Below are 19,034 nucleotides of genomic sequence, written 5' to 3' on the forward strand. Positions count from 1 at the left end.
TTGACTCAAAGAAGTTGACCAAGTTGAGCAGGCATGATCTACACTTCACAAAACCAAACTGTGTGGGATCCAGAGTTTGGAGATTCCCTATATCCTTGTTTATTAGGTCCATGATGATGCATTCCATAGCTTTGCATATCAACTTGTCAGGCTAATGGGGTGATAGTTCCCAGGGTCTGTAGTCACTCCTCCTTTGTGGAGAGGGATGACTACAGCAGTGCACCATTTGGTAGGGACAAAGCCTAAGGTGAGGCTGTGATTGCACAAGGCACACAGGTAAGGTGCCAGTTCACTCTGTAGTTCATGTAGAACACAACCAGGGATATTGTCAGGTCCCATAGAGGCTGTATTCTTGGCCTTGGACAGTGCTGTTCTAACCTGTGAAGCAGTAATACTGGGTGCCTCACAATCTACTGGTATTGTTATTGGTCCTTTGGAGGGGTGAGAGGGGTAAAGTTGGCACTGAATCTGTCCGCCAGTATATTGGCAATACCTGTTGGCTCGGTATAGGAGGTACCGTTGTGCAGTACCTCAGAACAAATCTGGGTATTGCCGTGGAGATTCTTTACATAACTATAAAAGGCCTTGTGGTTGACTTTACTATCTGCTGCAATTCTGTTTTCATAGCTAGCTTTAGGGGATTTGGTGAGGGATCTGAACTTTTTGTTGAGGCTGTATAGGCCCTAGGGCCGATAGCCTAGTACCAACCTATGATAAGGGAGTTTTTCCAGTCTTGGGACTTCACCTTATTCCGCATCAGTTTCCTCCTTCTGTTGCAGTGTTTGCTTATGGCAGGGGACCACCAGATTGGCTTCCTTTTTTTTGGAGGAGAGCGTCTTGGTTCTATTGGGTCTGGAGAGATCCATGCATTTGTGTATGTGTTCATACAGTGCATTGGTGTATGATTCGGTCATGCAACTATTCTCCATTTGCATGGGTGCCATGAAGTTAGCCACCTCTGTTTTTAGGAGCCCAAAGTTAGCTTTGGAGAAGTCTTTCATGGTGGTTACATTTGCAGGGGTGGGGGTGGGGGGTGGGAGGAATGTGGATTTCCAAGGTGATTAGTTTGTGGTCGGATCTAACCAGGGAGGAGCTTACTACTGGTATTGAGCAACGGTTGCCCATGTTAGTAATGACCAGGTCAAGGATGTTGCTATCTCTAGTGGGGGTAAGAATGAGCTGATCCAGGGTATTGGAATTAATGAATTCCAGGAAACGTTGGGCAAGTGTATTGGTACATGAGTAGCATGAGAGTGTTAGGTTGGACCCTAATATTCTCCAGGGTGCTTAGGAACATGGAGTGCGAGTCTTGGGACATGACTGGGGACCTATAACAGGCTACAACCTGAATCGCTGTTTTACCCAATGTTAGCTGCACCTGAAGAGCCTCTGATGCGTTATGTTAGGTTACCAGTCTGGAGGTGTGCACATCCTTTATGAATATGGAAACACCACCGCCTTTAGAACTTCGGTCCAAGTTCTAGGGCTGAAAGGTATGGAATGAGCTGTAGCCTGGTAGTGCAGGAGTGCTGTCTGATGCCTTAAACCAGGTCTCTGTTACAGCACAAATGTCGATGTTCTCCATTTTAAGGAGTGCTTTGAGCAAGTGCATTTTAAGATTTAGACCTAGTGTTGAGCAGCATGACCCTCAGATTGCATTTGTTTGTAGCTGTTATGGTGGTAATTTGGTCTTTGGAACACCGCCTAAAAAAAGGCACTATAGGGGTGGTAAGAGCCTTGGCCAGTATCTGGAATCCCAGGAGTGACAGATGCATGCCATCTCTGGCAAAGCATCGAGGTCTGTCAATCATGTCATCCCAGGTAGACAGATACTGGATCCCATTAGAATGACATCAGAAACTTAGCTAATTGTTGAAATCAATCATTTTCTGCTTGTATTGTGGTATAATTCTGGGTGATAGTAGGATGCTGTTCATGGCTAGAGTCATACCCGCCTGGGCTACTCCTCCATGTCTCTTTTCATGTAGTCCAGGGAGGTACGTCTCAAGTCATTCACACCCACATGTATGATGATGGGAGGGTGGGTCTACCTTAAGGCTACCCCAATCACAGAAGGGGATAACAGCCTCATACTGCACCCACTACATGCATTTCTCCATATGTGATAACATGTCATGTATGGGGGACAGCAGCCGAAAACAAAAACAAATCTTTTCTTGGTTGCCTGAATGATGGCTGTACTTCTGATAGGTCCATCATGGTAGGATATGAAAGGGCAGAGTTGCAATGATCAGTGTGATGACCATCAGGTGCAGGGGATACCACAGGAAAAAAACAAAAAAAAAAAACAGAAATAATTTTCAAAGCACAGATTAGTGTTCCTTTGAGAGCTAGATTACAAACACACAAAATAATGCTTGGTTGCACTTCCTGAAAATGGAATTACTTTACTAACGTGTAACAGTATGCACTTAAAACAAATTAACTGAAAATACACTTTGTTTTGCTTCTGTATTACAAAAATAAACAAATATACCAATTTAATAAGTATAACAGCAGGTAGAATTATATACAATATAGATATTATTGTACAACTAGACCTATAAGTCAACTGCCCACTTGTCTACCTTTTGGTCAGTCTATCTACCTGAATAACTGAATATGTTTTCCTAATTCCTAAATCTTACTGGTCGATTACCAAGAACAATCTCAAAGAACATCTCAGATATCTGTATGTTTAATAATGCAACGTACATGTGGAAGTACAACTGCTTTTTTACTCCAATGAAGAAAAGATGAGAACAAGAAAAACAATTCAGATGCAACCATTCCTAATCTGGAAAACAGTTGACAACCATGTTTCCTACATAAAGATATACTTTTGAGTATACATACCATGGTGTATAATGTGTTGCAAGTGGCAAAGTTATCAGTAATACAGAATTTCCCTTTTTATTATTTTAGCTTTTATAGGACCTGTAAAGCTGCCACATTTTTTCAACAAGAAAACAATCCTTAATTACTAGTAATTATTTAAACTGTTCATATTGCCTTTGTGCAGCTGACTACAAACTAGCTAGTTAACTTTCCAAAATAAATAAATAAATAAATAAATAAATAAAAATAAATAAACATTTTCAAAGAGATGGCAAGCCTTGTTCCTCCTGCATTGTGGGGAGCTTTACTTTCATACCCTCTTATTTATTTATATTACCTCCATAGTAACCAGACATGAGAAACAGAGAAACACCTGAGTAGGCTGAAAACAATTAATGGAAGTAATTACACTCTAACTGCCTCATCAATACACAAGAAACACTGTTGTGGGAGGTTACATTGTACCCCAATGAGTAGATGATGCATTGCCATATTTTCCTGAAATAAGACCAAAACATGACTACTACTTACTTTATTTAAAGCAACCAATCATTAAAAGTAATTCACCTCTTAAATTTCGTAAATGGTGCAAATTACACACTGCTGGCCCATTCTTAAAAATATTAAATCAGAAATTAGGAAGCAACTAATAATGTTAGTGTATCATCTGATGAAAGGTTAATATCGATCACTATGGATTAAATAAGCTAAATTTTTATGAAGCCATGCAGAATTTTGTTTGTAGACTAAATTAAAGACTGAAGGTACTATTTATTTCAAATCCTGTCCCTTCAGTGTATGCTGTGGGAAAGTACTCATCTTACCATAGTATAACTGTGGGCTACTTTCAGAAGCTGCAGACAGCCTTGAGCATCTGCAAATGATCGAATCCCCAAACAGTTGGAAGGATGTAGTTGCTTCATTAGGAAGTTACAGCATACTTCTATAACTTGTGAAAGCTGCAGGAGGCAGGCTGCTGCGAGTAGGCTTTCTATCGTATCTTCCTTCAGTTCCAGGACACCTAAATAATTTAATATTAAATGTCAGAAATACAGCTAATTTGTCCCATGATATAAAATATGAGCACAGTGTTGTGTCTTCTGCTCAGATCAGAATTGTATTTCATTATGCAGTTCTTCATTCCATAGAATTTTATCAAATACTATATGCAAATAGATTCATATATATATATATATATATATATATATAATATACATATATATATATATATATATATATATATATATATATATATATATATATATATATATATATATATATCTATATACATACATATATGTATATATATATATATATATATATATATATAGCATATTCACATACAAAATAAAATCCGGCTCTTTATCATGCTGATCGTGTGAAATGTTACATTGTCATATGCATTCAGAAAATAATATCAAAAGGTCACCACATCAAACTCACAGTGTGTTTCAGCACTTGCCCACATAGCCCTGCTACTTAATTAATGAAGCTTTGAGGCTGGTCTAATTCAAAGAAGTGAAATATTTAGGCTTCTGGTAGAACCAGGGCATCTTCCTACCTAGCAGCTGACTGACCTTCTTTTCGGGAATTGTTACACCTACAGAATCTGATTAAACATGTTCACTGAGTTACGTTTAAAGTATATTTCACTGACTTGTGCTGCTGTTCAAAAATAATATAAAAGACCATCATGATACTCAACCTTCTACTTTACTAAAAAGCATACATAGTGACTAGTTTATAGCTATATGGCATATCATGAGAGTTAAGGAAAAATGCATTTCTAGAAAATGCAGGAATGAAAGTGTTGAAACAATGCCAGTTACAGAAAGACACAATCTGGTTGATATTCAGACATCAGACCTTCTGGGTGTATTTCAATAATGTAGTTCTCTTTGGCTTAGTCTGTTTTTATCTCCCAGATGATGTACAGATGTCATGGATTATTTATAAGTTGCTTATTACAGGACTAAGCACAGTTTGTTTTCCTCTCCCAAACGATATACAAGTCATGGTTTATTTATAAGTTGCTAATTAATTGGTCCTTTGGACGCCTTGCAGTCTAGTACATTAACAGTTACTGCCAATTAAAAAATATAAACCACACTTTGACCAAGAGGAATGAACAAAGGCAAAAATTAGAAAGGTTAATTAAAACAAACTCAGTGGTCCAATACAGCTATCAATTGTATCAAGTTTTCTGAACTGGGTATACAAGAAAGGTGCTCCAAAAATGTTAAAATAGTACAGCATAGTGGACTATTAGATATAAATGCAGTTTGATTATATACCACAAATATGGGAATAGTGAACGTAAGAATGCAGTACCTTGTAGGATAACTGACAACCTCTCACATTAGGGTTAAATAGCACCAAAAGCATCTTATAACAAGAAGAGAACAGTAACAACATTGTATGATATAATGCATCACTGAGTTATGCAATGCCCATGCAAATATGAGTGAAGTGACAGCATGTGAGATACAAATAATCTCATTATGTTACTTCTGCAATAACCTTCCAATTAAATATAATAATGATAATATAGATATCAGAAATAACTAATTTAATAACTGTAAAATACTACTGAGTTTTCTGTTACGGTGTTTTGTAAACTGGTATACATAAAGTAATATTCAACTGGCTGATGAAAGTAAATCATACAGTAACTCCTACTGCAACTTTATAACTTCTGCTAGATAGCTGGTTATCAGTAAGATCTAATTTTGTCACCCAGTTTTTATCTATAAACAAATCTATTAAGGACTTCTTCTATTGTTCAATTAGACATGGTGAACGATAAAAAAACACAATCTTCCATCCATCCATCCATCCATCCATCCATCCATCCATCCATCCACAAGTCCTATTCCCATTTTTGCACAAGGGGTCGGGGTGTCACTTCAGCAGTGACAATCATTTACAGCCATGGTTCCCATAGCCAGGTGGCCAGCCCTGCCACTGCTGTTCTTCCATACCACACACTTTCACACATACCCATACCTATTGCCAATTTAGAGTGTCCAGTCCACCTACTGAATATTTTTGGAATGTGGGAGGAAACCAGAGCACCCACAGAAAACACACACAAACACAGGGAGAACAGCCAAGAATTGAACAACAGAACCTTTCTGTGAAGCAACAATATGTTCGCAAAATAATGGATTCTGAAAAACACAAAATGCAAGTGTATGCATATTTCCTCACTCTAGAATCCTCATTTAACTAAGGGGATATCTACAGACACAAACAAGTAACTTTTTTTTAAAAATCATGAGGCGTATTCGTTAATGTAGAAGAAATGATTACAAATGGAGGAGTAGGCACTCATTTGGAAGCATGTGAACCACAAATATGTATAACAAATAAAGATGAGACATCAAGTAATACCAAACAGTTCTCAGCTTCTAGTAGGTACTGTAATGAATATTTGAAGAAGTACCCAGGAAAGGTAAAAAAGCAATCTGTGGCCAAATAATCCAAATGGAAATTTTATTACCAAAAACACATAAACGCTTTAACAGTTATCACCGCGTTTTCCTCTCTAGTATACAAACTTCATCAGATGCAAAATATTCCATGTTGCCCTTCATTTATATTCCTTCCAATTATTCAATTAAAAGCAAATTAAAACTAAACCATTAAATTAATCACAACAATTTAAAAGCACCCTATATTTTGTGTACTGTGTTGTACAAAAGGCATATGAACCACGTAAAAAGCATTAAAAATCACAATTGTGTGTATATATTTTAATATATATTTAAAATGTGTTTGTCCAAGAATCTTAATACATAAATAAATAAATATTGTTACTTTTGCTTACTGGTACGTTTAAAAAAAAATGTAGATCTAATGAAGACCTATTTGAGGGCTCCATCTACTGACCAGTTTTACAACGTGCATTTGTTTCCTATTTAAAAGAAACGAAAATCCACAGTTGTTTTTTCTTATGTCAAACCATGTGAAATAACAGTCTGCCACTATATATTACCATTGCTTCCTGTACTCACTATGCGAAGGTGAAAAATAAAAAAAAAATACAGTAACCATCGTTTGAAGAAATACCTGTATCAAACCACTTTAACTCACAACTTTGCCACTCTCAATTTTAATAGGGGGATATGGAGATGTTCTCGTTGAGTTCATCGGAAACAATAGCTTGTAGTGATACTTGCCATTACAGTTCCCTGTACTCAGTTTTTTCCTCCCATAGTCACCCTCTAACATCTTTTTTAACTTCTTCTAGTACAAAAAATGAAAAGCGTGCCTTTTTACATTCCTTTGAGTATTTAAATAGAGCATTGTTGTCCTTTTTCTTTTGGATATCATAATAACGTTCGCAAATTCTTTTTTTCAATTTATGTTCTGTCTTCCCTACATAAAAAGACTCACATTCATCACAACTTGCGAGGTAAACTAGTCCAAAGGAATGACAGTTGGAAAATTAATTTCCTACTAGCCATCTATCCCTACTATTTTAAAAAGAATTCTTTATTCATAATGTAGCCACACTGAGAACAGTGGCCACATTTGAGTGTCTCTTTCTTCAAACAATATTTCCCTGTTTATCATCTTGCTCTAATAAACATTTCAAATTTTTTTGCATTCTTGTAAACAGCTATCACTGCTTCTTTAGGGATATCTCCTAAATCCGTCAACCCTATAAATCTTTTCGATTCATTTTGCATAATTCTCTTTGCTAAACCAGCGCTTGCATTATATTCTAATATAAAAGCTTTACCAAACATTTCTTCCTGGCTTTTTTCATTTCTGTGTAATCTTGTGTTATTTGTTCTCCTAGGATAGGTCTAAATCTTTCCTTCCTACCCTCTTTCACTCCTTTCCTAACTTCCTGAATCATCTTTACTGGATAACCCCTTTCCTTAAATAACGTCTGTAAAAAATTACATTCTTCCTCAAAATCTTTTTCTACAGAGGTCATCCTGCTTGCGCACACATATTGCCCCCTTTATAATATTCCTTTTGTGATGAAAGGGGTGTGCACTATCAAAATAAAGGTATGAGTTAGAGAAGGTGGCCTTCCTAAAAATCTTGGAGTTAAAATTGTTGTTTGTCTTGTATATTTCAACATCTAAATACTGCAATCTTTTATGGGAAAAGTTGTGGGTAAATTCTAAAAAGTTAGTAGTATTACCCAAGTAGGTAATAAATTATTGTAACTTATGTAGGGGTGCTGTCTAAAGGATGCATATGTCATCCAAAAACCTCCTATAAAGTGACCAACAAGCAGAATATTTTGACCATATTACATACTTTTCTTCCCGTTTTGCTAATACAAGGTTGGCGTATGTAGGGGCACATTCAGCACCCATCACTACTCCCTGAATTTGTTGGCAAAATTCCCCCTTGAAGTATATAAAATTGTTTCTCAACACTAAGCCCATTAAATTTAAACAAACTAGTTGTTCATTGTGTGTAAGCCCATCATCTGCAAATATCATTTCTTCTAATATTCACATTCCTTCAGTTTGGGGAATACTTGAGAATAGGTAAACTATATGTATTGTAACAAATATGGTATTATTGTTGTATAACTCACTTTTAATTTCCCTTAGAAAATCCCAAGAATCCCTCAGGATCACCTCTTTCTTTAACCATAACTTTTTTAACTTCATGTCAACATATTTTGCCAAAGAAGAAGTTTTTGACTCTTCAACTGCAACTAGTGTCCTTAAAAGCAGCTCTATCTCATTTTTATGAATCTTCGGTATTCTGAATATTGAGGAAATTCTTGGTTTGTCAATTTTCAAATAACTGTATTTTGATCTATCGACCCCTCTATTATCATATCATTTAGGACCAAGTCCACTTTTTTTATAGGCAATATTAATTTTGTTTTTAGATACACTAGTATACTTGTTAGTGTCCCTTAGTATGTTATTCATTTTACCTTTGTATGTTAACATGTCCATGATTACAATCCCCCCACCTTTGTCAAGTTTCATCACTGAAGTAAAACTCACAGGTAGCCAATCCTTTAAGTCAGTTCCACATGTATTGGCAATAGAAACACCAGTCCCAGTGTGCTGACCAAGTTGAATTTCAGATATCCAGTTCTCATTCCTTAAAGCCTCTCTTTCCAGTCCTCTTAAAACTCCAGGTGTCTGTTGAAATTTGTTTTCTGAAGCTGCCAGGTTATTCCCATTGCAAACTGCCATTTTATGACCAGAAATGCCCTGTCTTCCATTCATTTCATTCCATTTTGAAGATATTCCATTTATACCTTCCTGCTTCCACCCATTCTGGGGTCTTGAAAGTGCCTCCACTATGGATTGGCTAAGAGGAGTGACTAAATCAATCAAATGCGAAAGCTGACCAATCAGCTTCCTCGTTTGGCCAATTTCTTCATGTCCACCTCTTTCATTAGGCGACATGCTGCTTTCTCCTTCCATATCCAGCAACAAAATCAAGAACCAAATCCAAACAAGCTGAAAATTAGGTACCAAAACCTCACTTGTTCTTAAGATGGTTGGACAAACACATTTTAAATATATGTTAAATATGTACACACAATTGTGATTTTTAATGTAATTTAAGGCTTTTTAATGCTTTTCAATGTTTTTAAGTGGTTCATATGCCTTTTGTACAACACAGTACACAAAATATAGGGTGCTTTTAAAATGTGATTAATTAAAAAGTTTTGGTTTTAATTTGCTTTTAATCAAATAATTGGAAGGAGTATAAATGAAGGGCAACATGGGATATTTTGCATCTGATGAAGTCTGTATACTAGGGACTAAAAAGCGATGATATCTGTTAAAGTGTTTATGTGTTTTTGGTAATAAAATCTCCATTTGGATTATTTGGCCGCAGACTGCTTTTTTACCTTCCTGGGTGGTACTTCAAATATTGGTTACAAGTGAGATTTTGGTACCTAATTTCCAGCTAGTTTGGATTAGGTACTGTAATGGCATACCTTCAGTGACAACAGATGGCAAACTTTGGGATAGGAGTACTAAACTAGTCTAGATCCTTAGTGACAAATTGTATTTACAAGTTTTGTTTGCACTGATGTCTTTGCCATGCCAAACCATATTTTGCTGATGTAATGAATGTAATAATGAATTAAATAAAATTATTAAAACAGTTGATATAGCAGCACAAAGATTATTATTGATTTACTCTGTTCTTCTTTAAACATGGATGTTATAAATCACTATTTGAGAATATCTTTACTATAATAAAACTTACTCATTTCTAAATTAATGGCTTTTGACTAGATCTAGTAATATGTTTCCTGCTCCTGATAATAACTACTTGCAGATGTGATATCAAAAGGAATGTATATTTATTGGATACAAAGTTTACAAATTCTGTGAGAAGAGTCTGAATAACAATTTTGTATCTATTAAGAATGCATGAACAGTCTGCTGACCTATTTAAGTTTGAGTTAAAGGTTAGTTTATTTCTTTAAAGACGATAATATGGATAGGATGATTGTGAAGAATATAGTCATGTGTACATCTCTGAAAGGGCAGGATAGAGCTACAATGCAGTTCGCTGTCAGTACCAGATATCAGAATGGCAGAGCTCAGTCCTGTAATGTCTCATACCCTGAAAATGAGAGAAGCTGGTTTTACACCATTAGTGTATTTTGTAAGAAAATTTGCTTCCTCCCGCCCAATAGCCCCTTATACGTTAGCATGTTTTCTGCATTCCCCACACCTCTACTAACTATCTACACTAAACTCTAAGGCTGGTGTATTTTGGGAGAACGAGAGTTACTCAGAGATACCACAACCTCAGAATAAGCACCACATTTATAATCCCAAGGATCCCAATTATAGTCTTTAAACTTATACCAGGGACCCACCGAGGCAATACTAGATAAAAATAAGAAACATGGATTGAACATAATTTTTATATTCCTTTTTGTTCATTTTTAACTGGCCTGTCAACTGAAATATTCCTCACATCTGAAACACAAGTCTGAATTTCCTGTTCCTACATGATTTGAGGTGTTAGTCTATGCTAGTGTTTCATCTGAGGGCATTAGACAATGATGGTTTGTCTTGTTCCCCAGATGAGATGACTGAATAATTGGCATTGTTGAGAGATTCTGGACTGAGGAAGGAGACAGTCTGATCTTACAAAAAGCTATTTTGAATGAGAAGTAGTTTGAGCTACTAATATAGACTGTGAAACTTTGACAGGGTTAATGCCATTTTCTGATAACTTTGATACAGCTGTAATGTGTTTTGCATCGCTTACAAGACCGCAGTTTCTATCTCACCTTATAGATATTTATTGGTTCCAATCTTTTTTTGGAGGGCCTACATTTTGATACTTACCCAGAAGTGGATATTTTACTCACCCTAGAGTTTAATAACTGTAGAAGGCTGTGATACTCAACCTGGACATGCAAACAGGTCAGAATGTCAACTGTTATGGCTATTCTTGATGTGGTGAAATCATATCAGCACCAACCTCATCCTGACAAAAACATTACTGACCCTTTTTACATGGGCCTCTCTTTATAATTTTGTTTAGGATTTTAATTGTGATCCATCAGTTTCTCAAAGGTTGCTGCAGGCATTGGGTTGCTGAGCCAAACCTCTGCTGCAGACTGAATTCAGGATGTCTTTACCAGACTATACAGGATTCAGAGCCCTACTCTAGTTTGGGGAAGCCTTAGGACACGTATTCAACATTTTTTGTGTGGATGCTTTCTTATTTTCCTGAAATAGGTATGAATATGGTCACTCTATGGTCACAAAAAAAGATCAGGTTATTTTTGGTTATTTAGTGGTCCAAGGGGGACGTGACTGTAGGAAGTGCAGATGGACAAGTGAATGAAAATGAGATATTCTACAGGCTGAGATCATCTCTTGTTCTAATACATTTTAGGATTTCTGGCCTTGATGGCTGTGCATTAAAGAACATGCTAGGAGTTTTCTTTTCATACCACAACAGTTGCAGCATAAGTATTTTCTTCTGTGAGTAACAATTAACTCATTTCCAGGAGGCAAGGTGGCACTGTCTAAGCTGACTTAAAAGGAAATAGATTTCTTAGGGATCGATGCTACTTGGATGGTGCAGGATAGAGGGGTCCATAGTTTCACTGCTAGAAATATACCAAGGTAACCTAGGAAGGCGAAGCAATAAAGCTCTTGGATGGCACACTTAACACCCAAGTTTTATTTAAAGAAAACACAATAAAAAGCTACATTAACATCAGCAGTACGTTTTCGTTTCAATACTTCCTCAGATGTGAGCTGGTAAACACAAAAATCCATCTTTAAACTACTGTTCCATGTTAATTAACCTATCACCATGATGCATACAAAACCAAGTGATTCATTACTTAATTCATTAAAAAAAAAAATAGAAAATCACATGTTACTGTGCCTTTTGACAAAACGCATATCTCATTACTATGTACTAAAAGCATAATCCTAGTATAGGTGTGGGTTAAAAATATCTTCAAGATAATTAATTATGATGACATTAATGATTACAAAAATGATGCTGCTTACCCCAAACCAAAGGCAGGAGGGAGGTTTTGGGAAATGAGGAATTTTGATGAAGAGACAGAGGGAAATGTAAATGAGAATGGGAGGGTAGGTGAACGTGCTTCGGAATTAGATGACTTTGTTGATGAGCCCCCCTTAAGAAGATCTGAAAGGCTGAAGAATAGGGGTAGGTATCAAAGGCAGCAACATTACAATTTTCGGAAAGAAACAAGAAGGGGGAGGGGCAGGTACTAAGAATTGATAGTACCAACCACCCCGACTTGGGTATGAATAATTTTATTCAGGATAGCACCAACCCTTTTAGATTCACTAAAGATGATTTTAGTATTTATAATTTTAGTCATGTGGTTTTAAAAAATGAACACTTTGATTTATTAAGCAAAGGAATCAAGTTTATTCCCCTCAAAAAAGGAGACCTTACAAGAACTTTGCTTGATATCAAGCTTTTTACAAGAAAAATTAGTTTTCAGACAATTTTTAATCAGAATACTCATCATGAACCTACCAACTTGGTAAGAAAAAGTTTATTTAATCCTCCATTTCACCCTCAAATAAGAAATTTTGAAAATTTAGTGGAAGGTGAAATTAGGAACAGGTTTAAGAAAGTAAAATACAGGAGTAATCTTGACCTGCCAGAAATCACGACTTTGAATGAACTCAGGTGTGACAAAAATCTAAGAATAATGAAACCAGACAAAGGTGGGGGGATAGTCTTGATGTATTGCATGATGTATGAAGGTAAAATGAATGAGATTTTAAGGGATCCTAATAGATATTCAAGTGTTTCTAAAAATGAAATCAGTATAGCCTATAGATGTATTGACATGGCCCTTGAAGAACTTTGTTAGAAGGATTGATAGACCATAAAACTTTCAGGTTTCTAAAGGTGGATAAGCCACGAATTCCTACAATGTTCAGGATCCCGAAAATTCATAAGGATGGACTAGACCCCCCCCCCCCTTCTTCCTATTGTCTCTGCTGAAGGGTCAAAAACATTGCCTCTTGCTAAGTATGTAGACTAGAAATTAAAAACAATATGGGTCGCAAGAAATAATATTTTAAAGGATTCGTGGGATTTCTTAAGAAGTCTAAAACAAGATTTATGGAACAAGGACTTAAAATTTCTGACCATAGACATGGTGGAACTTTTTCCAATATACCCCACGAACAAGGTTTAAGTTTGTTAGAAGAGGTAGTGTTTGAGGACAACACTTTAAGTCATAATGAATGTACTACAATTATGCAGTTGATAGACTTGGTACTAAAATACAATTTTATTTACTTTAAAGGTGAATACTTTCGTCAGGTAAAAGGCGTAGCAGTGAGAGCAGCTTGCACCCCAACATATGCCAACTTGATGTTAGCCAAGTTGGAGGAAAAGGTGGCTCTAGGGTCAGTGTACAGTAAATGCTAGACCCTATACAAAAGATTCTTGGATGATATATGTATTTTATGGGTCGCACCTGTTGAACAAATTGTACCTTTTATTAAATTTTTAAAAGAGAGTACTAACTTTTTGGAGTTTATTTTCAAGTTAAGCTAGAATAATTTACAATATTTAGATATTGAAATTTACAAGAAAAATAGCACGTTCCACTCAAAGGTTTATAGGAAAAATACATACTCTAATTCCTACCTACATTATAATAGTGCTCACCCTATGTATTATAAGAGAAATATAGTCAAGGGCCAATACATAAGATCATGTAGGATGTCTTCAAATGATGATGACTTCTTTAATGAAATGAACACATTAAGACAAATGTTTAAAAGAAGAAGCTATCCTGATTGGCTACTAGAACAGACTGAAGATGAAGTGCTCAAAGGGAGGAAAGAGAAATTTAAACCTGTTCTAGGAGTGGAGGTAACTGAGAATGCTATAGTTCACGACAAAATAGAGGAAAACTTCAATAAGGCATTAGTCATAGAGTACAATGCTAGTTCAAAAGTAGTTAGGGAAATTATAGACAGAGAGTGGAATAGGCTCATGGCTTTTACTGATTTGGACAGAATTTCCAAAGATAACTTGAAGTTAGTATATAAGAACTCGTATAGTCTAAAAATGTTGGAAACAAATCAAGATGTTAGATATTTCAATGACAAAACTAAAAGAGGAACATTTAAATGTGGACATTGTTCCCAGTGTACTTATGTTGCTAATAAGGAAAGTGTTTTTTTAAATGGTAGAAATATAGTTATGGAAGGAAAGGACTATAATAACTGTGATTCCAAAGGCTTGGTGTATTTGGCATTATGTAAGACATGTCATGCATTTTATGTGGGAAAAACAGAACATAAACTGAAAAGGATTTATGAGCATATGTATGACATTCAGGTTCACAAAGAAACAAATGCACTATACAAACACAAGCAGAAATGTCTCAATGTCCAATATGTATTTTTTGTTATTGAAAGGGTGAGCATGGATGGACGGGGTGGCCTATGGGAGGAGAAAATTGAATATAGAGAGCTATTGTAGCAAATAACTTTACAGGCCAATAAATTTCCTGGCCTCAATGAAAATATCTGTATAGCTACTCTCTTAAAATTAAGGTCAGCAAAACTTTAACCTTGTTCCACACAATTTAATGGGATGGACTTCATAAATAATTATGAATTGTAAACAGTTTTTTAATGAAATATTTAACCCCATCAATTTTATAACATATATTTAAGTTTTAAGGTATTAACTCTAGACATTTCTCATGTATTGTATTAATTTCAGACATGTCTTATGTATTTCATATGATTTTCATACATTTTTTTAAGGTATGAAGGAAGATGGTTTAGAGGATGTTCATTTCTTTTTTTTTATCACACATTTTATCAACTGTTTGATTTTGACCACAAGATGGAGCTAGAAGATAGCAGTATCGTGAAAACAATATTAAAAACCTTTTTAGAGCATTTGCTATTTTACATTGGATTTAAGATCTTTTTGTATGCTTTTTATAAAACAGATTTTATTTTCCTTATCTTGAAGATATTTTTAACCCACACCTATACTTGGATTATGCTTTTAGTACATAGTAATGAGATATGAGTTTTGTCAAAAGGCACAGTAACATGTGATTTTCTGTTTTTTTTAAATGAATTAAGTAACAAAGCACTTGGTTTTGTATACATGATGTCGATAGGTTAATTAACATGGAACAGTAGTATAAAGACGGATTTTTTGTTTACCAGCTCACATCTGAGGAAGTATTGAAACAAAAATGTACTGCTGACGTTAATGTAGCTTTTTATTGTGTTTTCTTTAAATAAAACTCGAGTGTTATGAAGTGCGCCATCCAAGAGCTTTATTGCTTCGCCTTCTTAAGTTACCTTGGTTTACTTCTTAGTTACGGTTTGGTGACCTTGTGGACTTTTTTTGTAACTGCCAGAAATATATTATGCAGAGGTAACTGCCCTTAGCCGCCCCATATATTTCTTTGGTTAAGGATATGGACAGCAAGAGATCTAATAGTTTGCACTCTGCCATACATGCTTTTGTTGTGGGTGCTGAAAGTATGATGAGAGTTGGCAAAGATTTTCTGTTACAAATATGGCATGGTATAGGTTAGCATTTCTAAAAGGTTTCTAAGATGAGCCTTGGTTTCTATTCTATGGCTGAATGGGACTGAGTTACTGGTGCTGGAAGGTGTAAGGTGGTTGGCCACACTAATGACCACTTTAGAAGAGTGGAAGTTTGGTCTCTAAAATACCTTCTACAAGAAGTGCATTAAGATTCTATCAGGGCTATTTGGAAGTGTTTAATATGACATGATTAGATGAGGGTGGCCTTGCCCTGATCTGGAGGCTGAATATATTCTGGTATGTTTTTAAAAAGGTGATAAAAACAGTTAACTAACTGCAGAAACTCAACAAAGTTAAACACTGATTATAAGTTACTGGTTACAATTGTTGCTCCACACTATGAAAAAGGAATTAAGGCAGATAATTTAAGGAACCCTTTTCTGATCAAGTTTTTGTTGTATATTTTTAAATCTCTTTTTAAAGCCACTTTCTATAACAGGAATAGACCACAAGCAGACCTTGGACGTAGTTAATACTGAACTACTGTGGCTTATTAAGTGTTTTGATGATTTTTATCATGGATGCTTCAGGTATTCTGATTTTGTGGTTGTGAACAGCTGGATATCTTCTGTTATTACTTTTAACTGTGTTTGAAGCAAGGATGTCCAACTTATTTCTATTAGTTTGTCAATACTGTAGGTGCATAAATTGAATGCTTCATTAGTATGTGATGAGATTTCTATCCCAGACAGTATGGAGTACATGAGTTTTTCGACAGTGACGGTGAATGGGTTGATGCATTTGTTGTTTGTGTTGCTAGATGCAGATGGTAGTATTTAAGATAGTTTGGCTAAATCCAGAAGCCCACCTACTTGTATGCATGGTACAGAATTGGACAGATAGTCACATTAATTGTTGGGTTTACCTTTAGGGAAAGATGACATTGTACCTCTCAACTGTACGGATTTATGCAGAATGTCCAGACTTTTGCCTCATATTTTTGGTCCATTTTTCATAAAATTGTGATTTTCTGGCAAATTAGAGGCAAATCATTCAAGACTGAATTTAGACAATAATGACAGAAATTTGAGTTTCAGACTTCATACATTTAAGAAAATTCATGCTAATGTAAAACCTACTATTCTATCAACTAAGTTTGTAAGAGCAATATTTAAAAATTGTCCCTATTTTTGGGCTTTTGTCCCAGTTTTATTCATTGCTTTGTCCAGGTTTCTTATTCTAAAAGGTTGAGGTGTATCGGTCACACACAACTGTGACTTGGTACTATTGAAGAATATCGTTTTGTGCCATTATTGCTGGCATTGTACAAGTCCTATTGTAAAAACGTAGTTTTGATAAAGAAATGCATTTTGCTTCTATGTATGTTAAACCCCCTCCTCCAATCTTTAGAAACATGCTGATAGCATTCAGAGTGTTTTGGCAGTATTTCGAACTAACCCACTATTGAGCACCATTACATATTAACCTGTGCCTGGAGGAACTCAATCTGTTTCATACAGCTGCTGTTATGATGGTTTTGTGGTCTTTTTTAAATTGATTTTTTTTGTATGTAGTTCAATTTCCTCATGGCATCTTTTATATCTCTCTCTTCTGGGGTGGGAAAAAGTTGAGGCATTTCTAGGAAGTGGTGGGCTTTTATCTCCGTAAATCACCAGATTACTAATATGGATTATTTCTTTCTTTTGTATTTACTGTCTTCCTTGAGGCTGTCTGCTAAAGCTGACTTAGCTGTGTTTGGATATTTTGCCTAATTGGTTAGGTGATCTTGGTGAAGTCTTCTGAAAGAGATAGTTGTGGCAAAGGCCAGGTTACTGGATAATAAGATGGCTATCTGTCATAGTTTCTTTGGTTTCTGTCACATGCAACTTTTTTTGTTAAGATAAGTGTTTTAGGGGGACATTTTGCACACTTCATCAGCATGACTGAAGTTGTATGTGTGGGGCACATTTTATCACATTGCTCTTTTTTGTTAGGAAGTGTGGAATGAAGTACAGGAGTTATGGGGTGCATTGCCCATTGTGTGGAATGGATCTTGATATTTCTAGGTACTGATATAATATGGGGTGGGATATCACTTACTCATTTTTACAATGCATTTCTGCTGGTTTAAGGAATCTTGTATAATTTTGTGATTATTTTCCTCAGTATATTGTTTTGATGTCATCATTTACTTCACGTTTTGTTTTTGCATTTTCTGTGAATACTTTTACATATTTGTTCTTTGTAATGTATTTCAACAGAGTTCCCTGCTCATTTCAATAAGTGCTATAGCATCTGTAAAATGCATGTATTGTAAACTGCTACCAATTCAAAGAGGAGTCTTTGATTTAACATTTCATTCAAAGGAAGCCAACTCAGATATGCACCATAACCTTAAGCTGCACTGCAGAGTCAATACTGGAATATGGATCCAAGTACCTGGTGCAGGACTAGATCCCATAAGCCTTCTGATCATCTACACATTAAAAGTGACTGACCTACTGAGCAATTAACACTGGATCTCCTCTGAAATGTGGTGTTTGACCCAATTAACTAGTTCAGGTAACGATATGGATAAATGAAAAACAAACAAATTATTGGCTAGAATTAGTTACATAGGAAGTAATAAGGTATAAAGAGTTATTTGGCCTACCTTGATTGCCGTACTGAATAAATACAGAAGCTGCCACTGTATTACTCATCTTTAAGCTCCATCTCTTCTATGCTAATTGCAATCATTTTACCATTTTTGAATTCACTACCACATACGAGTATCTGTTGCTGCTCATTTATAACCCTCACAATGAATATTTTCCATCTTCCCGGAGTCATATTCCTTTTGATTTCAAATGTTGGCATCTTGTTCAAGTATAATTATGCCTCCAAATGATAACACCTTCCTGGGCATGATTTAAAAGTTGTATAACTTTTCCCCACCCCTACCCTTCCTTTCTTAGTGGTGAAGCATAGATAGTAAGTTCTTGTTTGTGAAGCCTAGATAGTAAGTTATGGCAGCCTCTCTTCATGAGCTTTATGACACATGCCCTGTATTATCACTGGTGTCCCACTATCAGTTTAAGCCATTTTGTGTCACTGTAGTGGTCACCCAACAGAACTACACAAACTGGTCAAGGCTGCATTCTCAATTAATCTTTTTATGTGGGAGTAATAATTTCCCAT

At 35.7% G+C, this 19,034-nt stretch overlaps 1 protein-coding gene across 1 annotated transcript in view; it reads right to left on the reverse strand.

The window, feature by feature from the left end:
• KLHL4 (kelch like family member 4) overlaps positions 1 to 19,034 on the reverse strand; it is a 1,295,922-nt gene that overhangs the window by 640,060 nt on the left and 636,828 nt on the right. The window contains exon 4 of the mRNA XM_044056990.1: positions 3,663 to 3,859. Coding sequence (XP_043912925.1) covers positions 3,663 to 3,859 — 197 coding nt within the window. The remainder of the gene's footprint in view (positions 1 to 3,662; positions 3,860 to 19,034) is intronic.

Source organism: Protopterus annectens, chromosome 15.part0 (genome assembly GCF_019279795.1).
Source record: "Protopterus annectens isolate FY-2018-M chromosome 15.part0, PAN1.0, whole genome shotgun sequence".
NCBI classification, from domain to species: domain Eukaryota; kingdom Metazoa; phylum Chordata; order Ceratodontiformes; family Protopteridae; genus Protopterus; species Protopterus annectens.